The 24,987-nt window shown below is 39.6% G+C and overlaps 1 protein-coding gene across 2 annotated transcripts in view; it reads right to left on the bottom strand.

Moving 5' to 3' along the window:
- ZNF385B (zinc finger protein 385B) overlaps positions 1-24,987 on the bottom strand; it is a 455,851-nt gene that overhangs the window by 332,224 nt on the left and 98,640 nt on the right. For both annotated transcript variants that reach the window (XM_081579474.1, XM_081579475.1), the window contains exons 2-3: positions 9,077-9,228; positions 8,044-8,364 (exon numbers count right to left, since the gene is read on the bottom strand). In XM_081579474.1, coding sequence (XP_081435600.1) covers positions 8,044-8,362 — 319 coding nt within the window. In that variant the 5' untranslated portion in view covers positions 8,363-8,364; positions 9,077-9,228. The remainder of the gene's footprint in view (positions 1-8,043; positions 8,365-9,076; positions 9,229-24,987) is intronic.

The raw sequence follows: 24,987 nt of genomic DNA, 5'->3' as shown, positions 1-24,987 counted from the left end.
AGGATTATTAAACAAGCCCACATTTGCATTAATTTTAAGCAGAGGAAAGAGAACATAGGGAGTAGCTGAGAAAAAGATAATTCCCCAAATTAAAAAAAAACATGGAATTAGACTGAGATTTATCCAATGGATTCCCTTTGGGAACTTATAGAAAGAACTAGAATTACAAAAAAAATGTGAAAGTAGTTCTCTATGATTTCCTTTTGTCTAAAAAAGTTCAGGTGATCTCAAAATGTTGGAGAAATAAACACAAGAAACTTGAGGCTATCTATATATATTTTTTAATTTAAATTAGTTTATTTTCTATTTTTTAACTTTACAATATTGTATTTGTTTTGCCACACATTGACATGAATCCACCATGGGTGTACATGTGTTCCCCTTCCAGAACCTCCCTTCTACCTCCCTCCCCATCCCATCCCTCCAGGTCATCCCGGTGCACCAGCCCCGCGCACCCTGTATCATGCATTGAACCTGGACTGGCGATTCGTTTCACATATGATAATTTACATGCTTCAATGGCATTCTCCCATATCATCCTGCCCTCGCCCTCTCCCATAAAGTCCATAATACTGTTCTATTTATCTGTGTCTCTTTTGATGTCTTGCATACAGGGTTATCTTTACCGATTGACTAAATACCATATATATGTGTTAGTATACTGCATTGGTGTTTTTCTTTCTGGCTTACTTCACTCTGTATAATAGGCTCCAGTTTCATCCACCTCATTAGAACTGATTTGAATGTATTCTTTTTAATGGCTGAGTAATATTCCATTGTGTATATGTACCACAGCTTCCTTATCCATTCGTCTGCTGATGGGCATCTAGGCTGCTTCCATGTCCTGGCTATTATAAACAGTGCTGCGATGAACATTGGGGTACACGTGTCTCTTTCAAGTCTGGTTTCCTCAGTGTGTATGCCCAGCAGTGGGATTGTTGGGTCATATGGCAGTTCTATTTCCAGTTTTTTGAGGAATCTCTACACTGTTCTCCATAGTGGCTGTACTAGTTTGCATTCCCACCAACAGTGTAAGAGGGTTCCCTTTTCTCACACCCTCTCCAGCATTTATTGCATGTAGTCTGACTTCAGGCTCTACTACAAAGCCACAGTCATCAAGACAGTATGGTACTGGCACAAGGACAGAAATATAGATCAATGGAACAAAATAGAAAGCCCAGAGATAAATCCACGCACCTATGGACACCTTATCTTTAACAAAGGAGGCAAGAATATACAATGGAGAAAAGACAATCTCTTTAACAAGTGGTGCTGGGAAAACTGGTCAACCACTTGTAAAAGAATGAAAGTAGAACACTTGATATTTTTTTAAAGAATCAGTTACTTTAAAATTAAGGTTGTACTGAATATAATTTTTCAAATTTTTTATTAAAGTATAGCTGATTACAATATCATGTAAATTTCAGGTATCATGTAACAACACAATCACCTGAAACTTTTATATTGCTTCCATGTCTTGGCTGCTATAAACAATGCTGCAGTGAACACTGAGGTGCACGTATCTTCGCAAATTATGGTTTTCCCCAGATATACGTCCATGAGTGAGACTGCAGTATCATATGGTAGCTCTGTTTTTAGTTTTTTAAGGAACCTCCATAATGTTCTCCATCATGGTTATACTAAGTCACATTTCCACCAACAGTACAGGAGGGTTCCTTTCTCTCCACGTCTTCTCTGGTATTTATTATTTGCACACACTTTGATGATGGCCATCCTGACTGGTGTGAAGTAGTTTTGATTTACATTTCTCTAATACTTAGTGAGGTTTAGCATCTCTTCAGAGAAGGCAATGGCACCCCACTCCAGTACTCTTGCCTGGAGAATCCCATGGACGGAGGAGCCTGGTAGGCTGCAGTCCATGGGGTCGCTAAGAGCCGGACACGACTGAGCCACTTCACTTTCACTTTTCATTTTCATGCATTGGGGAAGGAAACGGCAACCCACTCCAGTGTTCTTGCCCGGACAATCCCACGGACGGCGGAACCTAGTGGACTGCTGTCTATGGGGTCACACAGAGTCGGGCACGACAGAAGTGACTTGGCAGCAGCAGCATCTCTTCATGAGCCTTTTGGTTATCTGTATGTTTTCTTTAAGAAATGTCTATTTAGGTCTTCTGCCCATGGTTTGATTGGGTTATTTGCTTTTGCTTTTTTTTAAATTGAACTGTATGAGCTATTTACATATTTTGGAAATTAATCCCTTATCAGTCACATCATTTGCAACCCATTCTGTAGGTTGTCTTTTCATTTTATTTATGGTTTCCTTTACTATGCAAAAGCTTTTACGTTTAATTAGGTCCCATTTGTTTATTTTTGTTTTCATTTCCATTACTCTAGGAGACAGATCTAAAAAGATATTACTACAGTTCATGTTGAATTTCACACTTGAATCTATAGACTGAGTAAAACAAATTCCTCCTCCTTTATGGATGGGTCTCATCCAGTCAGTTGCAGGCCTGAATAGGACAAAAGGCTGACCCTCCCCTGAGTAAGAGGGAATTCCTCCTGCCTGCCTGCCTTCAACCTGGGCTATCGATTTTTTCTTGCCTTCCAACATAAACTGAAACAGCAGTTTTTCCTGATCTCAGTTTTTCCTGCCAGTTTTTGGACTGGAACTACACCATCAGACCTCTTGGGTTTCTTGCTTTTTGATTGCGGATCTTGGGACTTGTCAGCCTCCATGATCACATGAGCCAGTTCCTTTAATAAATATTCTTATATATGTATGTGTGTGCACATGAACACAAACACACACACACACACACACTATTGATTCTGCTTCTCTGGAGAACCCTTACTGAGACAGTTATTGTATGCACCTATATTTTTGCTTTTTCTGTTTAATTTTTATTGAAGTATAATTGCTTTACAGTGTTTATTTCTGCTTTTTCAGTCATTCTTTCCTCCTGAAGCTCTAAGGTTTATTCTTTTATCATGTCCTTTCTATTTGAAAAACTTCCTTTGATCAACCTTTAAAGGTAAACCTGCTAATGATAAATTCCCTGGTGGCTCAGATGGTAAAGCGTATGTCTACAATGCGGGAGACACAGGTTTGACCCCTGGGTTGGGAAGATCCTCTGGAGAAGGAAATGGCAACCCACTCCAGTACTCTTTCCTGGAAAATCCCACGGACGGAGGAGTGTGGTAGGCTACAGTCCATGGGGTCTCAAAGAGTTGGACACAACTGAGCGACTTCACTTTCACTTTCTTACAAAACTTATCACATGTGGTAACAGAAACTGACTCTCAGGCAGTATGGGGTACCTCTTTCCCTGAAGTTCCATCTAGATTTGGAGTCAGGAACAGAGGGTGCTTATAGGATTACATAGTGCCAAGGCTCAGATAGGAGAGTTTATGGCCTGGTTGTCACTTCTGCACACAGGCATCTGCTGAGAGAGTTTTCTTTCTGTCTGATATTTATCTTCTGGTACTGTGAGGGTGTTCCCTTGTTAACAACTATGAGGGACCTTCAGGTAGGCCTGCACTTAGCTCATGGCACACGGGAAACATTCTCCTGCCACTACTCCAATCCCAGACGCTGGAAAAGCTGCTTTCTTGCTCCTCTCAGAAGCTCCTCTGTGGTTCCCAGGCTCATCCAGCAGCCTCTGGGCTCACTAAGCTCACAGGCAGTCAGAAGACGGCTTCAGGTCCATCTGCTCACCTTGCTAGGGACCAGGAACACCAGTCTTTGTGGACCGTCCGTTCGAGGGATAGAAGCCTGCAACTATTTTGTCCAAAACCAAGAGTTATCTGTGGTTCTCTGTTATTTCCACCTCTCCTTGGTTCTGGAAGAGGAAAGGCGTAGGGATCCTTCTCACACAGATGAAGTTATTTAAGCTCTTCTTGCTTCCCCTCTAATTCTACCTTCTGTAACCCAGAGTGTTCTAAAATAGTTTTAGGTACATTCTAAGCATCTTCCTATTCTTCCAAAAGGAACACACTAAATTCTAAATTTAGTGAAAGAACTGCCAGTGGTTGAGGGTCAGTCACCTCTTATTCAGAAAAATGGCTCAAGTCCCAGCTACCACCCTGTGCACCCCACACCCAACCTGCCAACCCCCAAACCATAACAAGACTGACAGGGAGAAGAGGAAGTTCCCTCTGAAGCTAACAGTTGTTGGAAGGCGATGTCTACAGCTCTCCTCTGGGGAGAAGACATGCTCCTATTTTCCTCCCTGTGTTAACCTGCTCTGGCTGTTGTAACAAAGGACCACAGACTGGGTGGCTTAAGATTTATCATCTTATTTATCACAGATTTATCATCTCACAGTTCTGGAGGCCAGGAGTCCAAAATGAAGGTACTGCAGGATGGGTTCTTGCTGGGTCAGTTCCAGGCCTCTCTCCTCAGTTTGAAGATGATTCCCTTCTCCCTGTGTTTTCACATCATCTTTCCTATGTGTGCACCTGTCTTTAAACCCAGATTTCTCCTTTATATAAGGACACCGGTCATACTGGATTAGAGTCAACACTAATGACCTTGTTTTAATTTAATTTCCTTTGTGAAGATTTCTATCTCCAAATCAGGTCACATTCTGAAGTACTGGGGATTAGGACTCCAGTATAGCTTTTCTTTTTGAGGGATAAGTGTAAGTCCCTAAAGCCAAGTGATGAGCACAAAGGGGAGCTTGGCACTTTGTTCCCTGATGAAGTACCTGATTTGTCAGTAGACTTGCCAGTCTCCCCTGTGCTACCTGAGCAGGTAAGAGAAATGTGGAGGGAAGCCCCTCACCTCCATCTACTCCACCTTCACCTGCCTGGGCCCCAGTAGCTCTAGGTTTTCAAGAAGAATGTTAGTTGTTAGGTGGATTCTGCACATGACCTCAAGCCCCAAGAACTGGCACACAGATGAGAGAGGAGGATACAAGCTTGCCAGGAATAACTCAGTGTGGGAGAAAGAGGCACACACAGTGAAGGAATAGACTCTTTTGCTACCAACTTAAGGTAAGCTGGAAGATACAGCTAAATCTCAGGGACTCCCCATGTCTATGGGACCAAAGGGAGCTCTTCATCCACAGGTTCTGTTGGGAGCATCTGTGACCCACAGCCAGAATAGCAGTTACCTAGAGGAGTAGCCTGGAGGGCTGCAGTCCATGTGGTCACAAAGGGTCGGACACGACTACGCAACTAAGCATGCACGCATGCACCAAGAATAGCCCCACAACTTTGTCAAGGCTGTAGGGCAGGGCCACCTCCCCCACACCTCCATAATTCCAGTGGGAAACAGATATTCAATTGGTCAAAACTGAGGAGAGGGACTGGAAATAAATTAAACCATGTCAGGCCTGCTCTTCATTGAGTTGAGACTGTAAACAATAATGTGCACAGGCACGCATAGCAGCACTAAGGTATATTCCACTCTAGTTCCTGTTGCTTCACTTGGTATGAGACCATGGGCAGTTTCCCCTTTCACTGGGTTACATTAAAAACAACTTTTAATGACTATGGTTTCTATCACTGATCTTATAATGTAATAATATGTATTTAACCTTTTTTCTATTGGACATGCAGGATACAGTTTGTATTTTCAAATTATAGATCATTATAATCATCTTTGTACATACATCTATGTCCAATTTCTGTTTCAAAGAGGAGACGTTATTATCCTTACTTTTTTTCAGATGGGAAGATTAATGCTAACCAATTTCAGATGTTAAGTGACTTGCCTTCATCACATGCTAAACCCAAGTCTTCTGAAAATGAATCACTGATTATATTATCAGTAAATGGAAACTGTCCTTTCTGCCTAACGTAAAACTTGAAAAGCTATCTCATTTTCTCACCCATTTTACTGTATATTAATATACTGTGTTACACTAGATAATGAGCTATGTTTTATTTATAGAATATATCCATAATATTCTATATACGTCTTAACTAAATGCATTTTATATCAGCTGGATAATTTCATTAGCATGAGAGAAAGATGGAAAAATTCATGAATTGGAGCTTTAAATATCTGTTTTCAAAACCCATTAGAGAGAGGTAGTTGACCATGATCGTAACCGTTTGTGACCACAATATATTACAGCACATGGGTCTGAATTTAATCTGAGTTTATCACACGGTAGAAGACTGCAGCAAAGTAGTGATGAAGAATTATGGCCTCACTATTCCTTAAATATGGTTGGAACTCTGGTCTGCCATTTCCATGCTATATAAACCCGAATAAATTTTATCTCTGCACCTCTGTTCCTAGTCTATAAATTAGGAATAATCTTAGTACCTACCTCAGGGTTCATGAGAAGATTAAATGAGAAAATTCCTATAAGGTTCTTATCTTAGGGACAAAATATACTCCACAGAAAATGTTCCATGAATGTTATCTACTAATATTACTTCTTTTAGAAACCACAGGTTAACCTCCATTTAAACATAGATATTGGATTCAGGACTATTTACCCTCTGATTTAGATATAAAAGAGTCATCAGTTTTTACCCTAATACCAACTATATTTTTAATATGTAAATACAGACACATTAATGCATCTGCAAATATTTACAAAAATTATCATCATAAGTAAATAGAAAACAGAAAAGTAATCTTTCCCAATTATAATAAAGGGCTTCCCTGGTGGCTCAGATGGTAAAGGATTCACCTGCAGTATGGGAGACTTGGGTTTGATCCCTGGGTTGGGAAGATCCCCTGGAGGAGGGCATGGCAACCCACTCTAATATTCTTGCCTGGAGAATCCCCATGGACAGAGGAGACTGGTGGGCTACAGTCCATGGGGGTCACAAAGAGTCAGACATGACTGAGCAACTAAGCACAGCACATTATAATAAATGTGTATTTTATCTTATATCCTATAAGTTAAGTTCTTTCACAATATGATAAATATTGACTGAGGAAAATAATGAAATTAAATCATATACTGGGTAAACAGTAGTTAGGTTTAGCTTGAAAACTGATTACTTCACAGCAAACACACACAAGCCATTTTTGCTGGAACTCAATATGGATCATGATATAACTTCAGGAAATCAAACACTATGTAACAGCACCAAGTGAAATTCCAACAAAGGGCTGTACCCCAACACTGCACTTCAAGTTGAAGCCTCATTACCAAAGCAAACACTTGCTAGAGAGGAATGTGGAGCTTTCTCCCACTTTTAGGAGGAGGATTATTCTGGCCTCCCAGGTAAACCTGTGGAGGATACCTACTTTCTGTAGAAATCTTCACCATGGAAAACAGTACACTTCACATTTTCTTTAGTTGTGTCACAGATGAGGCTACCCAAAGACCGGCAGTGGGGAGGAGGGAGCCTTGCCCAAGGATAAAGGAGTTATAAGACTGTGAAGAAATCCAGGCAGATTCAGGAATGAGAAAATCCCTAAGCCTCCACCTCTGCCCAGCCCACAGGAAAGGGTGAGAGGCAATAGGCAGGGAAAGAGCTTGCCGTGGCGCTGGAACTCAGAGGTAAGCCTTGTTGGTTTTGGCAATGCCTGTTCCTGTTGTTAGAACACGGCCGGCATGCTGCTGCCAACTCCCTAAAAGAGTATAAGGCTTATAGTGCACAAGATGAATGCTCCTTTCCTGCATCACAGGGTGTTATAAATAAAGCTGGAGCTTTTTATATACAATCTAATAGTATGTTACTCAATGGAAAGCAAAGGAAGGAGATGAAAGAAAGCCTCATTTTTGCAGAGAGGAGAAAAAATGGACATCACCATCCATTTGAAACACATTTCAAAATATGTTAAGGAATGTTTGCACACTATGGAGACATAGAATTAAGCCGACAATCCAACATACAAATTGTTTGTGTGTGTGTGTGTATGCATATCTATCTATCTATCTATCTATCTATATATATATTTGTGCCTAGTATAATATAGATTAATAGCAATTTTAAGATGTATCCTGAGAAGTAACAAATAGCTCTTGGATTTTACCTGTAGGAAGAAGAATATACATTGTGGCAGTAGTTTTAAGGTGAAAGATAAGCCATGCTCTAAATCCTTCATTTTCTAGAGCGGAAGCATTTCTCCCAGCAGGAAATGGGGCCCCAGGCCCCCACCTACCTGTGCTGGTGTGGGTAATGGGGCTGGCTGGGGGTGGCGGCCCGGAGACCGGGGCTGGGGGTGAGGACTGTCCATCACTCAGTTGCTTGACTCGTTTGCGGTGAGATTTGCCATTGTAATGGACCTGGGCCTGGGCTGCAGAGTTTAGCTGGATGTTGCACACCTCACAGAAGGAGAAGAGAATTTTCTTTTTCTCTTTACTCAGCTGGTCCTCAGGCCTGTCGTTCTTTATCCCCTTTTCTTCAAAGCCCCTTAGAAAAGTTGCCATATTCATAATTCCATCTTCAGAGTAGTTGTCAGGGCTTAAGGAATACTTCATACCTTAAAAAAAGTACAAATGCTTGTAAAATATATGCCTTCTTATTTTCTAGTATGATTATGATTAGTTTTCATGGTATGGTTTAAGCTAAAGTCTCCCAGCTACTCAGTAGTCATGCTTGGAAAAAATCACCCAAAGTACTTAACTGAGCAGACATGATCTTTGCACATGTGTTCCCTCTGTCTGGAGCATTTTCCACTCCATCCTTGTCTGCTTCTCCCATCACCTCTCAATTCTTTTGCCCTTTTAACTGCTGCCTACCCCAAGACCTTAGCTGGTGAATTACTCTCTCCGGGAAAGTTGTCTGACCCAGGAAATAAGCAGATTCCTGTCTACATGTTTACATAGTGCTGTGTGACCTCCCTTCAGAGCACCTCTCAGCCTCTCACTTCATATGTATGTGTGCACTTATTTGGTTTATGTTTGTTTCCCCAATAGAGTATGAACTCTGCGGGGGGGAGGGGGGATAAACCTCATTTCTGGATATCCCCTGGGCCTAGAACTGCACCTTTCACATAACAGACATTCAAATATCTATTTAAGGAAGGGATAAAGTATGCTACGAATCCATACTGTCAGAAAGGATATGTGTAGACACAGAGGTATATATAGTACACACACACACACACACCTCCACACCGCCAACAAATATATGCTCTAACTTGGGGAGGAGGTGAATAACAAAGACTAAAACACATTATATCTTAAACTTACATTGGGTTGTATTCCAAAAGCCCCTTTATAAGTCAGCCAGTGAGAAATTGAACATATTTTCTTATAGATGTAGTGAAACAAATTGTTTTTAGGTGTCCAGATTAGCCTATAAACATCAATTTAGTCTTTGATGAGGCTGAGATGCAGAACATCTGAAATACAAAATAATAGAAATACGATATATGGTAATCCAATAACTGAAAAATAGGAAAAAGTAAAACAGACGAAGATAAAATTTAGTTTAAGTGCTGATTTTCATTTATCTAGATAAAGATAAAATGATAAATTATAATCTAAGTGAAGATTTTAAAGGAGCCTTTCCAGTACCTGAAGAACCTTGGGTAATGAAGATAGCCTTGGCTTTTTATTTTGTTCAGTTCCACTTTAACATATGCAATTTTTTCATTTTAGTTAATACCAATATTACCAGTGTTTTGTACATGTCAGTGTGACTATTACAATGTTTTTGGTTCTCAACTAGAATAAAGAAAAAGATACTCTCATACAGGAAAGAGGAGAACAATATTCAAAGAATATTTGGGCAAAACCTAAGGGAAAAGAGTATCCATGAAAAAGATTTGGCTGAGGTGGACCATAGCGTGCTATGAGGGATGAAGTGTTCAGACAAAGGGAGGATCATAGCTTGTGGAGGATTCTGCCTGTGGGAAAAACTCCAAGATATTGGTCTGAGCAGTTGATTGATCCAATTTGGCTTGCAGCTCTAGGGAGAAGCAGCTAAAGACTAGTCCATATTTGGAGCATTCACCAGTTAAATGTTTAAAATTCAGAAAATAAATTATAGAACAGGGTATGACCATAGAGATATTGATTCCATGTATACAGTATGCCAAGAACTTGTTTACACTCACACACCTTATTGCAACCGGCCATATGCATTACACCATATGCTAAACCATAACCTTCAGAGAACTGTTAGAATGTTACTAATTTTGATGTGTCAAACATCTTTGGTTCATAAATACTTTACCCTGATGCCACCAATTTAAGGAACTCTTTATTTCACAAAACTTTCCAAATGAATCTATTCCTTTCAGCTCTCCAAACAGACCATTTTCTTCCTTAAAATCTATTCAGACTACACAAAAATCAGGTTTAAGCAATTCCTATAACCAAGTTACAAAAAATAATTCCATTATAGTTGAAATGTGATTTAAACTGCCCATATATCAATATTTTTTGCTTTAGTTCCTAAATCGAAAATGTTATGGTGTCACAAAGCCCTTTTCCACACAAAACTTTAGAAAATATTAGTGCCATATAAAAGTTATGTTCAAACATATTATTTTGTACCCTGTCCTAAAATATTAAAATTTATTATAAGAATTCCTGAACTGCTGCTGCTGCTAAGTCGCTTCAGTCGTGTCCAACTCTGTGCGACCCCATAGACAGCAGCCCACCAGGCTACACTGTCCCTGGGATTCTCCAGGCAAGAATACTGGAGTGGGTTGCCATTTCCTTCCCTAATGCATGAAAGTGAAAAGTGAAAGTGAAGTCGCTCAGTCGTGTCCCACTCTCAGTCGTGTCCCACTCTTCGCAACCCCATGGACTGCAGCCTACCAGGCTCCTCCGTCCATGGGATTTTCCAGGCAAGAGTACTGGAGTGGGTTGCTATTGCCTTCTCTGTTACTGAACTAAATGATAAAAAGAATAAATTTGAAAATAAACTTGTCATTAATATATTATGCCTTGCTTAGAAAGCTAATCTATTGTAAAACATAAGGAAAACCAATAACTTTTAACTTTGCAAAGTGAGGTCAGGCATCATCTCATTGAATCACTGAAATCTAAGTGTTAAATTTCACCTGGAGCAATGAATATCCTTGACTCAGCTGAGTAATGATGACACTTTCATCTGAAAGTTTAACTTATCTGGAGGTCGGTGGACTTGCCCATGTTCCTAATTAACCCATGGCATTTCACAGAAACAGGACATACATCATAATGCTCCCTTTTAAATTTGAAATCTAAAAAATGACTTCTTTGTATTATAAAAGATACGGTCAGCTTACCAATGCTTTCTGATTGTCATTTGTCCTAGAAATAAGTTGTGCTTTAGATTTATTTACATGTTTCAAGTAGTAAGAAAGGTACCTTTAAAATGAAATAAATGGCTATTCTAGAATTCCCTTGTAACCTCTGCATAATGCTAGAACCCTTCATAACTTTGATCCCTATTTTACTTTCTCATTTACAGATGATCTCCCAAGCCTCCAACACCATGTCTGTGGGCCACTTTAGGGAGGACACAATGCCTGGGGGTAGGGTGTGCATTCTGTCCATCAAGTCCCAATTGATTAGTCCTGTGCTGGCTTCGCCACACTTCTTCCCTCTTAGGAGAAAAATAAGTTCAGCTGTTAACAGCCACTTGCAACCAGAATATATTTAATTCCAGAGTTTTGGGGAAAAGGACCTCGAGGTAGTATTGAAGCAAGATATCAGAGTCTCAACAACGACTTTTGGTCTGAGATGATATAATTTCTAAGCTATGTGTGGTGAAAACATTTATAATAATACCTACCTAAGGGGAAGGTAATAGGTTAAGTAAAAGAAAAGAAAAAAAATCCCACTTTCCATTTTAAAGTATTTTTATCAGACTATCTTAAATTACATGTTTCAGTTGCACAGGGGGGAAGGACCTTGAGAGGTATCCGATTTTAAACAGAGCTGTGGCCAGTGCTCTGCTCTGGATAGTGTGGCGGGCTTACATGAAGGTAAGAGAGGTCAAGACAATCAGACCAAGTATTCGATGTCTTTTTTGTACTATTTTATCAGTTTAGATGGCCAAGCATTTACCATCCTTGACAGAATAAGATATTTTGGTATAGGTCAAGGAATAGGAAGTTGTTCTCTGAGTTGCTGCTTTGGGGGAAAACACAGGATAGGATAGTCATGTGTGCATGATCAGTCGCTTTAGTTGTGTCCGACTCTTTGCAACCTTATGGACTGTCGCCCACCAGGCTCCTCTGTCCATGGAATTTCTGAGCAAGAATACTGGAGTGGGTTGTCATCTCCTCCTCCAGGGGATCTTCTCAACCCAGGGATCAAACCCATGCCTCCTGCGTCTCCTGCACTGCAGGTGGATTCTTTGCTGCTGAGCCATCGTGGAAGCCTGATGGGATAGTCAGTAACTATCTAAAAGTGAAGTGAAGTGAAGTTACTCAGTCGTGTCCAACTCTTTGCGACCCCATGGACTGTAGCCTATCAGGCTCCTCCGTCCATGGGATTTCCCAGTACTGGAGTGGGTTGCCATTAAAGAGTGATTTTTAAATAACCAAGAGGCAACGTGTCAGGAAATTTTATACTTAACAACTTTCTCTAAAACTTGCCCAGACCTGTGTAGCTATCCAATTGTCTTTTGTAATAAATTTAAACAAAAAGCAGCTGATTCAGAGGTAAAGACTGGAAGCCACAGGAAGAATGTAAATACATCTTACCTTAGAAACAAGAATGGTCTGAGATTGCTGAATGTCAAATTGTACTATACTGTTACACTATACTGAACTGGGGATCATTTCAGGTTCATAAACTCATCTTTAGGGAAAGTACTGCTCTTGTCATGAATAATTTATGGAGAGACCACACTTGTTTGGAAGGGTAGGATTATCACAAAAGGAAAACATTGTTCCACTGTGAGTCTTACTACAAGATTGATGGGAGCAGGAAGTAGATACAGCCTGTGACTGCCTCTGGGCCTGGGGGACAGGAGAGGACCTGTGTGCAGGTATGAGACACTTGTTCCAGGTATTCCATTTGTGGGGAGGTAAACTGATTCCTGAGACAGAGACAAGCCTGAGACTAGGCAGAGAAGGCTGAGCAAGAGAAAATGCCTAAGGAGGGCTTTGGTCTGTGAACTCAGAGAATTTTAATATCCAGGAACAACTGTCAAATTCTCTGTGTTGCCTTTTTTAAAAAAAATTCTGAAGTCATCAGTGAAATCATGCAAACATCCCAGCTGATGAGGAAACTGTGTGAGAGTCTGTAATGACACCTGAGGTTAAAGACATCCATGGGAGAACAGCAGCAAGGGGCTTAAGGATGTCAGTGACTAGCAAAAGAATGATGCATGGTCTAGAACCAGACAGCTAGTTAAGATGTCAATTAACCACTAGCGTGGGATATCTCAGGGATTCAAAAAACTCATGCAAGAAGGGCAAGCTGGTAAAATACTGGAATTCTTTCCCCAAGTAGAGTAGAGATTTGAACTATTTCGGATAAGCTAATGTCAAGGGTAAATAGACTGGGGCATTTGAGTTACCTAAAGATAAGTAAAACAAGGTTAGTTTATGCTCATTCATTATTTCTGTATCTTAAACCAGCTAGAAGCCTAGCACTTAGAAGATGCTCCATAAACCTTTAGTAAAACGAAATATTTGCTATAATTAATTCAGCTGAAGTACAGCTTCAAACAAGATCTGCTAGTTAAACTGGTCTTGGCTTTCAGAAGACCCAATAGTTGTATGTCTTTGTAGATCAATGTCTTTGCTGACACCTTTAATCTTCTGAGTGGTTCAAGTTACCATTATGCACAAATAGTATCACAATGTCAATAATGAGAACAAGGAATGTATTTTACTCTTAGTGCCAGAAGATCAAGTCCAAATATATATATATGCATTTCAAATGAAACTAGAATTGAAAATATCCTTATATGCTTAGTACACTGAGATTCTATCAGAAGTAAAAATGCATGTTTCTTACTGCAAGAATAAACAGTTACAATGATTAGTGTTAATTATGAAACTGTTGATTTTATACAAAAATAGTTACTGAAATATTTCAATCAGTTAAATAGAGAAATTGACTGACAACTAAATCCAGCACTAGTTCTATAACAATAGACAGAATATGTACTTATTTTGAGGTATAAATATTTATTATCTGCTAAATCAAATAATGATAGAAATTAGATTATATCATGATTCTAAACTTTATAGAATTATGTGCTGTATTTGCTTTCATGATGTTAAACTAATCATCTTTAAGCACAATATTTAGTTTTTATTTATTTAATTCCATTAGGGAATGAATCATTTTGGGAAAAGATCCTACTTGGGATTCTTCTCACTTTCTGAGAATAAAGCAAAAGGCCAGCATTGTTACCTCAAAATTATTACCTCAAGGAGATGGTAATTAAATAATACTTAAATTTATTATATGATGGGCTTCCCTGATAGCTCAGTTGGGAAAGAATCCACCCGCAATGCAGGAGAACCTGGTTCAATTTCTGGATTGGGAAGATCCACTGCAGAAGGGATAGTACTCACTCCAGTATTTTTGGGCTACACTTGTGGCTCAGCTGGCAAAGAATCTGCCTGCAATGCGGGAGACCTGGGTTCAAACTCTAGGTTGGAGAGATTAAAATTATTACCTCAAAGAGATTGTAGTTAAATAATACTTAAATTCATTTATATGATACAATTTTCTGCTACCATATCTCAAAAGTCATTTTGAATGATGGTACTGGGCTTTAACTTTAGGAAAATACTGACTTAAACATTTGGTTTTCGGTGATGCATCAACACAAGAGAAGACTCTACACATGGACATCACCAGATGGCCAACACTGAAATCAGATTGATTATATTCTTTGCAGCCAAAGATGGAGAATCTCTATACGGTCAGCAAAAACAAGACCAGGAGTTGACTGTGGCTCAGATCATGAACTCCTTCTTGCCAAATTCAGACTAAAATTGAAGAAACTGGGGAAAACCACTAGACCATTCAGGTATGACCTAAATCAAATCGCTTATGATTATACAGTGGAAGTGAGAAATAGATTTAAGGGACTAGATCTGATAGACAGAGTGCCTGATGAACTATGGACGGAGGTTCATGACATTGTACAGGAGACAGGGATCAAGACCATCCCCAAGAAAAAGAAATGCAAAAAAGGCAAAATGGCTGTCGGAGGAGGTCTTTAAATAGCTGTGTAAAGAAGAGAAGCGAAAAGCAAAGGAGAAAAGGAAAGATATATCCATCTGAATGCAGAGTTCCAAAGAATAGCAAGGAGAGACAAGAAAGCCTCCCTCAGAGATCAAGGCAAAGAAATAGAGAAAAACAACAGAATGGGAAAGACTAGAGATCTCTTCAAAAAAATTAGAGATACCAAGGGAACATTTCAGGAAAAGATAGGCTCAATAAAGGACAGAAATGATATGGACCTAAGAGAAGCAGAAGATATTAAAAAGAGGTGGCAAGAATACACAGAATAACTGTACAAATAAGATCTTCACGACCCAGATAATCACGATGGTGTGATCACTCACCTAGAACCAGACATCCTGGAATGTGAAGTCAAGTGGGCCTTAGGAAGCATCACTACAAACAAAGCTAGTGGAGGTGATGGAATTCCAGTTGAGCTATTTCAAATCCTGAAAGATGATGCTGTGAAAGTGCTGCACTCAATATGTGAGCAAAATTGGAAAACTCAGCAGTGGCCACAGAAATGGAAAAGGTCAGTTTTCATTCCAATCCCAAAGAAAGGCAATGCCAAAGAATCCTCAAACTACCACACAATTGCACTCATCTCACACGACTAGTAAAGTAATGCTCAAAATTCTCCAAGCCAGGCTTCAGCAATACGTGAACCGTGAACTTCCAGATGTTCAAGCTGGTTTTAGAAAAGGCAGAGGAACCAGAGATCAAATTGCCAACATCCGTTGGATCATAGAAAGAGCAAGAGAGTTCCAGAAAAACATCTATTTCTGCTTTGTTGACTATGCCAAAGCCTTTGACTGTGTGGATCACAACAAACTGTGGAAAATTCTGAGAGATGGGAATAGCAGGCTACCTGACCTGCCTCTTGAGAAACCTGTATGCAGGTCATGAAGCAATAGTTAGAACTAGACATGGAACAACAGACTGGTTCTAAATAGGAAAAGGAGCACGTCAAGGCTGTATCTTGTTACCCTGCTTATTTAATTTATATGCAGAGTACATCATGAGAAACAATGGGCTGGAGGAAGCAAAAGCTGGAATCAAGATTGCCGGGAGAAATATCAATAACTTCAGATATGCAGAGACACCACCTTTATGGCAGAAAGTGAAGAAGAACTAAAGAGCCTCTTGATGAAAGTGAAAGAGGAGAGTGAAAAAGTTGGCTTAAAGCTCAACATTCAGAAAACTAAGATCATGGCATCTGGTCCCATTACTTCATGGCAAATAGATGGGGAAACAGTGGCTGACTTTATTTTGGGGGGCTCCAAAATCACTGCAGATGGTGACTGCAGCCATGAAATTAAAAGACGCTTACTCCTTGGAAGGAAAGTTATGACCAACTTAGACAGCATATTAAAAAGCAGAGACATTACTTTGTCAACAAAGGTCTGTCTAGTCAAGGCTATGGTTTTTCCAGTAGTCATGTATGAATGTGAGAGTTGGACTATAAAGAAGGCTGAGCACTGAAGAATTGATGCTTTTGAACTGTGGTGTTGGAGAAGACTCTTGAGAGTCCCTTGGACTTTAAGGAGATCCAACCAGTCCATCCTAAAGGAGATCAGTCCTGGGTGTTCACTGGAAGGACTGATGTTGAAGCTGAAACTCCAATACGTTGGCCACCTGATGTGAAGAGCTGACTCATTTGAAAAGACCCTGATGCTGGGAAAGATTGGGGGCAGTAGGAGAAGGGGGCGACGGAGGATGAGATGGTTGGATGGCATCACCAACTCAATGGACATGAGTTTGGGTGAACTCTGGGAGTTGGTGATGGACAGGGAGGCCTGGAGTGCTGCAGTTCATGGGGCCACAGGTAGTTGGACACAACTGAGCAACTGAACTGAAGTGAACTGATGCACCAGAAGGTATAGAGAAATACTTATTGACCTGGCTACACAGTCTTTATAGTGAGAAAGCCTGGATTCCATTCTCCCTCTGCCTGGCCTGAGACAGCAACAGAATACAAGAGAGGGAACTTCAAATCATGATGGATGACCTTGGCAAAGGCAGACATTGCAGCCCCGTTCCACCCCTGGCACTGCCAGGGCAGGAATGCTACCTTAAATACTTCCCTGAGCAGTCCTTGGAATCATTCCAGCAGCTCAACATCTGACTCTGTGCATGAAGCTGGAAGCAGCTCTCCTGGCTCCTTGAGATTCTTGCCAACATACCTTCCAGGCACGGAAGGGAATGCAAGCTATTCAAGAGACGACCCCACATGAGTCAGACCTGCCCATCACGAAAGAAATATTATCTCCATTCATTGAACTCTCGGGTCATCTTAAAAAGCTTACAAACAAGAATGGTATTCTCTGGCTTTTGCCACATAGGAGGGTAGAGTAAAACTAAAGGGATTACACAACACACAGTAGTTTCTTTCCAGTCATAATCTCTATACATACTATCTAGACAGTTTTAAACTTATTGCACTTTTCACCCATTAAAAGTAAGTTACATCAATTCTAAAAATTTTGGAAAATACAAAGATCAGAAAAGACTGGGAGAAAATCTTCCACATTCCTATCATTCAAAGAGAACTACCTTTGTTGTTTATTTCTAGCCTTTTAAAATACATATATTGATTTCAAAGAGCTATGGTTGGATAACAGACACTTGTTAAGGTTCAAATATGTAAATATATTAGAAGCTGAGCTCTTAGATTGATTATATTTACCTACATATTGATTATGGAGAAGGCAATGGCACCCCACTCCAGTACTCTTGCCTGGAAAATCCCATGGACGGAGGAGCCTGGTAGGCTACAGTCCATGGGGTTAAATTTTCCCCTTCTGGTACACAGAAGAGAAACAGTGCAGTTAACATCTTTAATAGGGAGTTGCCCTGGTCCATGCAGTCTGAGAGGAGGTAATGTCTGAGGTAAGAACTAAAGGATGAACAGGAGTAAATGGAAACACATTCCAGATAAAGGAGATCACAAGTGCAAAGGTCCAGAAGAAGGAGGAAATATGGCAGGTGTGACAAACTGAAAGCAGCCCAGTCCATCTAGAGCAGAAAGAGTGAGGGGAAATGAAATGAGCTAAGCTGGGGCCTGGTAATGAGAATCCTTGCACACCAAACAGAGGTGCTGGTCTAGGGAAGGGGCAGAGCATTTTAAACTAGAGGACTGGGATGAACAGATTTGCCTTGTGAAAAGATCACTTGGCCTTCAGAGCAGATAGAAGATGTGGTGCAAAGTAAGGAGGTGGTCACATGAATATGGATACATTCAGAAATCATTCAAGCAAGAGAAAATGGTTGGTGGATACTGATGGTGACCCGAGAGAGGAAAAGTGGATAGATTCAAAAACCTTAAGGAAAAAAAATCAAGAGGACCTGGTGATTTCTTGAATGGGACTGGGGAAAGAGAGAGGGATTGGTGCCAAGGATAACTCCATGGTTCTAAATCCTGATCTATATTAAAAATATCTGGTTCAAAATAGCATTCTGTATTAAAAATATCTTGTTCAAAATAGCCTTCAGTTTAGTTCAGTCACTCAGTTGTGTCCAACTCTTTGCAACCCCATGGACTACACCACACTGGCTTCTGTGTCCATCACCAACTCCTAGAGCTTGCTCAAACTCACGTCCATCATGTCAGTGATGCCAACCAACCATCTCATCCTCTGTTGTACCCTTCTCCTCCTGCCTTCAATCTTTCCCAGAATCAGGGTCTTTTCCAATGAGTCAGTTCTTTCCATCAGGAGGCTGGTTGGATGTCCAAGGGACTCTCAAGAGTCTTCTCCAATACCACAGTTCAAAAGCATCAATTCTTTGGCGCTCAGCTTTCTTTATAGGCCAGCTCTCACATCCATACATGACTACTAGAAAAACCATAGCCTTGACTAGACAGACCTTTGTTGGCAAAGTAATGTCTCTGCTTTTTAATATGTTGTCTAGGTTGGTCATAGCTTTTCTTCCAAGGAGTAAATGTCTTTTAATTTCAAGGCTGCAGTCACCAACTGCAGTGATTTTGGAGCCCAAGAAAATAAAGTTTCTCACTGTTTCTTTTGTTTCCCCATCTATTTGCCATGAAGTGATGGGACCAGATGCCATAATCTTAGTTTTTTGAATGTTGAGTTTTAAGCCAATTTTTTCACTCTCCTCTTTCACCTTCATCAAGAGGTTCTTTAGTTCTTCTTCACTTTCTGTCATAAGGGTGGTGTCATCTGCATATCTGAGGTTATTGATATTTATCCCAGCAATATTGATTCCAGCTTGTGCTTCATCCAGCCCAACATTCTGCATGATGTACTCTGCATATAAGTTAAATAAGCAGGGTGACAATAATATATAGCCTGATAAACTTCTTTCCCTATTTGGAACCAGTCTGTTGTTCCATGTCCAGTTCAAACTGTTGCTTCTTGAGCTGCATACAGATTTCTCAGGAGGCAGGTCAGGTAGTCTGGTATTCACATCTCTTGAAGAATTTTCCACAGTTTGTTGTGATCCACACAGTCAAAGGCTTTGGCATAGTCAATAAAGCAGAAGTAGATATTTTTCTGGAATGCTCTTGCTTTTTCTATGATCCAACGGATGTTGGCAATTTGATCTCTGGTTGCTCTACATTTTATAAAACCAGCTTGAACATCTGGAAGTTCACAGTTCAGGTACTACTGAAGCCTGGCTTGGAGAATTTTGAGCATTACTTTGCTATTGCTAGCATGTGAGATGAGTGCAATTGTATGGTAGTTTGAACATTCTTTGGCATTGCTTTTCTCTGGGATTGGAATGAAAACTTACCTTTTTCAGTCCTGTGGCCACTGATCAGTTTTCCAAATTTGTTGGCATATTGAGTGCAGCACTTTAATAGTATCATCTTTTAGGAAGATCCTTAATTTACTTCTCCTGTGGACAAAATGAATCTATAGCTATATATGGGACAATTCCCTCTGAACATAATCTTATCAGCAGAGCAACTCCTTCACATTGGGCAAACAAGAGGAAAAGGACAACAAAGCAAGAAGAAACAGTAGAGATTCAATCTCGTCACAGGTGGGTACAGCAATGTACGATGAAGAGTGAACTCAAAACCCAGAGCTTGGAGTGAAAGAATCATACCCCATATCAGGCACTCCAACTTTTAGGATCAGCATTTGATAGACAAGCCTCCAAAACATCTGGCTTTGAAGACCAATGGGGCTCACACCCAAGAGACCTGAGGAGCTATGGCAAACTGAGGAACTTCTCCTAAAGGGCTCCCGCACAGGCTGGTACAACTACTTTGGAAAACTGGTAGTATCTACTAAAGCTGGGCATAAGCATAGTCTAAGATCCAGCAATTCTACTTGAGGTATATATCCAACAGAAATATACAGATATGTTCACCAAATGTACAATATTCATTAAAATGTTCCTAGAAGCACAAACTTAAAAAGTATACAAATGCACATCAAGAGTAAAATGAGTAAATACATTGTATTACATTAATTCCCATGAAGGAATGTGCTGTGCTTAGTCGCTCAGTCATGTCTGACTCTTCGCAACCCCACGGACTGTAGCCCACCAGCCTCCTCCATCCATGAGGATTCTCCAGGCAAGAATACTGGAGTGGGTTGCCATGCCCTCCTCCAGGAGATCATCCCAACCCAGGGATGAGACCCCATGTCTCCTTTATTGCAGGTGGATTCTTTATCATCTGAGCCACCAGGGAAGCTTGGGGAATATATTAATTCCCACAAAGGAATAACATATGGCAATAAGAATTAATGATTTACAACTTCATGCAACAAGAAGGATGTATCTCAATATGATAATGAGCAAAGGAAGCCAAATCAAAAGTCTAACTAGGATGATTTCATCTCTCTATATGAAGTACAAAACCATATAGAACTGATCCATGCTGTTAGATGTCAAGGTAGTCATCACTTTGGAGGTGTTAGTGGTGGTGAGGAAGGAAGTTAAGGAATTAAAGTGAACACAAAATGGACCAACGGTGTTCTATGTCTTTAGCTCAGTGCTGGTTACACAGGTGTGTAACCAGCTGTACATATAAATTCATCAAGCTGTACATTTATAATACGTTCTGAGTTGTATATCTACTTCAATTAATGCTTTTAATAAAGGTAATGTGATCAACACAGAATATTTGAGAGATAACATAAAAAGAAGGAAAATTAAAGTTCCCTCACACCCACCACCATATTTGCATTTGCATTTTAGAGTACACTTTCCTAGATTTTAAAAAATGTAACTATATATATTTATAAAAACCTGATTACTGTATATGATTTAAAACTTGCTTTTCCACTTAACACATCATGAACATTTTTCTCTGCATTAAATATTTATCTTTAATATCAGTCTTAATGACAGCAAAATATCCCCCCTACAGAGATAATTTAGCCAAACTGGAGTCTCATAACTGGGATATGAGGACAAGAATATGACCAGGGAATCTAAAATACCCCTGAGGCCTTTGTAGCCATTTCTTTCAAACACTTTCAAATTCTAGGGAATTAAGGATCACTGGAACCATTTCATTTCCCCTGGAACCTATGGATGGTGGTATGACAGTGTTTTTTTCACTTCTGTTTTTTTTACTATGTTAAACATGCCTAGAAAGGATTTTTTAAAATCTATGTCTTTATGCACATCCATGGTTATTCCCTTAGGCTAAATCCTAGGAAGCAGAGTTCCCAAGTCCACTTTTGATATGTATTGCCAATTTGATTTCTAAATAAGCTTTACCAATTCAACCTTTTCTCAGTAGTGCATGACAATGTCTATTTCCCTGCACCTTCAACAGCACTGAGAAAGCTGTTTAAACAACTCTTAGTCCATTTGACAAGCACAGCATGTTCTCAAATGCACTTATGTGATTACTAGCATAATTGGGCAGTTTTTCATACACATATTAACCATGTATTATAGCTTTTACTTGTAAATTTCCCATTCATGACCTTTCCTTTTTTCTTTTTCAATGGAAGTTCATTGATTTTAAAAGATATTCTTGTATATTAAACAAACTAACTCTATCTCTCTCATATATTGCAAATACATTTCCATTTAACTTTTCATTTGGTCTATGATGATTTTCAAATGTGCTTAAGTTTTTATTTTTCATGTCATCAAATCTACTCATCTTTTCATTTATGCTCATTGCCTTTTGCTTAGAAAAATCCTTCCCAGGCCAATGTTACAGAAGTTTTTAATTTTTAAAAATAATTTTGTAGGTGTCATCATTTTAAGCAGGATATATAAAAGAAGAAAGAATTAAAGAAGCCTAAAAACCAGTACAATTTCTCTTAGTATAGTTAGGGGCATATGTGACAATTGTGTCAATGGCTGTGGCCACTATTAGGTGGTTACATTGAAAGTCAAGGAAGAGGAGGAGGTAAAGCAAGAAAGGTTCTCGCTAGACATCAGTAAAACATTTTGTTCCTAAAGACCTTGGTGATGAACCATCCTTCTTTTCAACTTGTTGAGAGAACCTGGGCTCTGTTTTGGAGACCACTCCAATGTCATCTTCCCAGAGGCAGGAGGGCAGAACTGCCCAGCCTCCCTTTCTTGCTCTGACTCTACAGAAGTAGAACACACATCCAGTAAACAACCTCCATCCAGCTTTACCAACCAATTCTCTTTTCAACTACAAAATCTGGATACTAGAGATGTGTTCCAATGACTGTTCTGAAAGCCAAAAGATGAACTGCTGTGAAACCCTGAACAAGTGTCAGATAAAGTAATGGTGCTATAATTAATGCACTGGGCAAAGCTTAGGTATCATTTTTAATTTCAAAAAGTCAAAGAAGTTGTACTAATTGTGCAGCAGATGCAGCTTTCACATCTGTGAGTACTCAAAATTAGAGAGAATATAAGCTTTACTGTAAGATTCCAACCCTGGTGATTGCTTTTTCACATCAGAAAGTATAACTTCTGACAATAATGCAATTTTCATTTTTGTCTTCTGATATAATATTTTAAAATTTAGTCTGGAATATTTGAAAATTCAATTCTCTATGTGAGTATATACATACACATACACACATACATGCATAAGTAATCATTAATATGGAGACATTGGTGAGTTTGAAGCTAGTACCTTCTCTGAGTAATTGTATCTGATCTTTTGACAGGTTCTTACCTTGCCCTTGTAGCTAACCTATTACAAGCCACTAACAGGGAACAAAGATAGATTTAGACGAGGGATTGTGTTGTATTGAGACAAAGCACACAGCAAACATAACAGACTTAGAGTAACATGAAAATAAAATAGCAATCCCAAAGCTCCATTAAGAACTTAGAACACCAGGTCAAGATCCAGAGCTGATAGCTTCGGTGGGTGTGATATGGCTGCCAGGAAGTGACCTTGCAGGCCCTGCTGGAGAAATTAATCCCAAAGGTACCATAGGAAGAAGATGACCCAATTACTGAGAAGAAAGTCAGGTTTATAAAAGACCATGATGAAAAGAACAGGCCACAAAGACTCAAATACCAGAGCAGTCGAGATCGTCAGATTTTGATTGTGAGAGTCAAAGCCAGAAACTGCTCATAAGTGGAAAGAAAAAAACATCTTGTTGAAAAATCAGTGTCCTGATGTTGCTGGGAGCAAGACCAATTCTTCAGGTTTCAAATGGAATAGGAATGTCCAGGTTCATAACGTTATCACCCCATTGTTAGTTGGAATTGATATAAAACAGAGAAGGTAGGTAAAGATGACCTAGAAAAGAAATGTGCAGGATAAGAGTCTGATGGCAAGAAAGTTGATTTTGCCTGAACTTTTAATTTATTGTCACTTCTGACTACCTGTTCTTTTCATATTGATTTTCTTTTAAATGGTCTTTTGCCCTTTTAAAATTGATTTTCACAGTGTTTCTTGGCCAAATACCTCCACTGCTTCTTATGTTACATTTGATGACATTTAAAATCTTTATATTCTCCCTTTTCCCCTGAAAGAAAGGGTAGCTTTGACTTAATTCTATTCTAAGGAAAAACTAGAAAAATAGTGAAAACCAAATTTATTAGTTGCCTCCAAGAGTAATTGCTAATTTTACTCTATAAAATGTTCATGCAGTACATTCCCCAAACTAGTTTTAGATGGACTTTTTAAATTGAAGGATAATTGCTTTACAATATTGTGTTGGTTTCCACCATACATCAACATGAATCAGCCAAAGGTATACACGTTCCCTCCCTCTTGAACCTCCCTCCCATCTCCCACCCCGTCCCACCCCGTCCCACCCCTCTAGGTTGTCACAGAGTACTGGTTTGAGCTTCCTAAGTCACACAACAAATTCTCACTGGGTATCTGTTTTACATACGGTAGTGTATATGTCTCCATGCTACTCTCTCCAATCACCCCACTCTCTTCTTCCCCCTTCCATGTCCACAAGCCTGTTCTCTATGTCTGTGTCTCCATTGCTGTCCTCCAAATAAGTTCATTAGTACCATCTTTCTAGATTCCATATATATATTTCAAATACAATGTTTTTTTTTCTTTTTCTGACTTATTTCACTCTGTGTAATAGGTTCTAGGTTCATCCACCTCATCAGAACTGACTCAAGTGCATTCCTTTTTATGGTTGGGTAATATTCCATTGTGTATACGTACCAAAGCTTCTTTTTCCATTCATCTGTCAATGGACATCTAGGTTGCTTCCATGTTCTAGCTATTGTAAATAGTGCTGCAGTGGACACTGGGGCACATGTGTCTTTTTCAATTACAGTTTCCCTCAGGGTATAAGCCCAATAGTGGGAATGTGGGGTCACATAGTAGATTTATTCCTAGTTTTTTAAGGGATCTCCATACAGTTCTCTATAGTGGCTGTATCAATTTACATTCCCACCAACAGTGCAAGAGGGTTCCCTCTTCTCCACACCCTGTCTGGCATTTATTGTTTGTAGATTTTTGATGATGGTCATTCTGACCGGTGTGAGGTGGTATCTCATTGTAGTTTGTATTTGCATTTCTCTAATAATGAATGATGTCAAGCTTCTTTTCATGTGTTTGTTAGCCATCT

Source organism: Giraffa tippelskirchi, chromosome 3 (assembly GCF_054371585.1).
Source record: "Giraffa tippelskirchi isolate mGirTip1 chromosome 3, T2T-mGirTip1v1.2.pri, whole genome shotgun sequence".
Taxonomy (NCBI): Eukaryota; Metazoa; Chordata; class Mammalia; order Artiodactyla; family Giraffidae; genus Giraffa; species Giraffa tippelskirchi.
The sequence above is the reverse complement of the archived record's forward strand: the minus strand, read 5'-3'. Positions and strand labels throughout refer to the sequence as shown.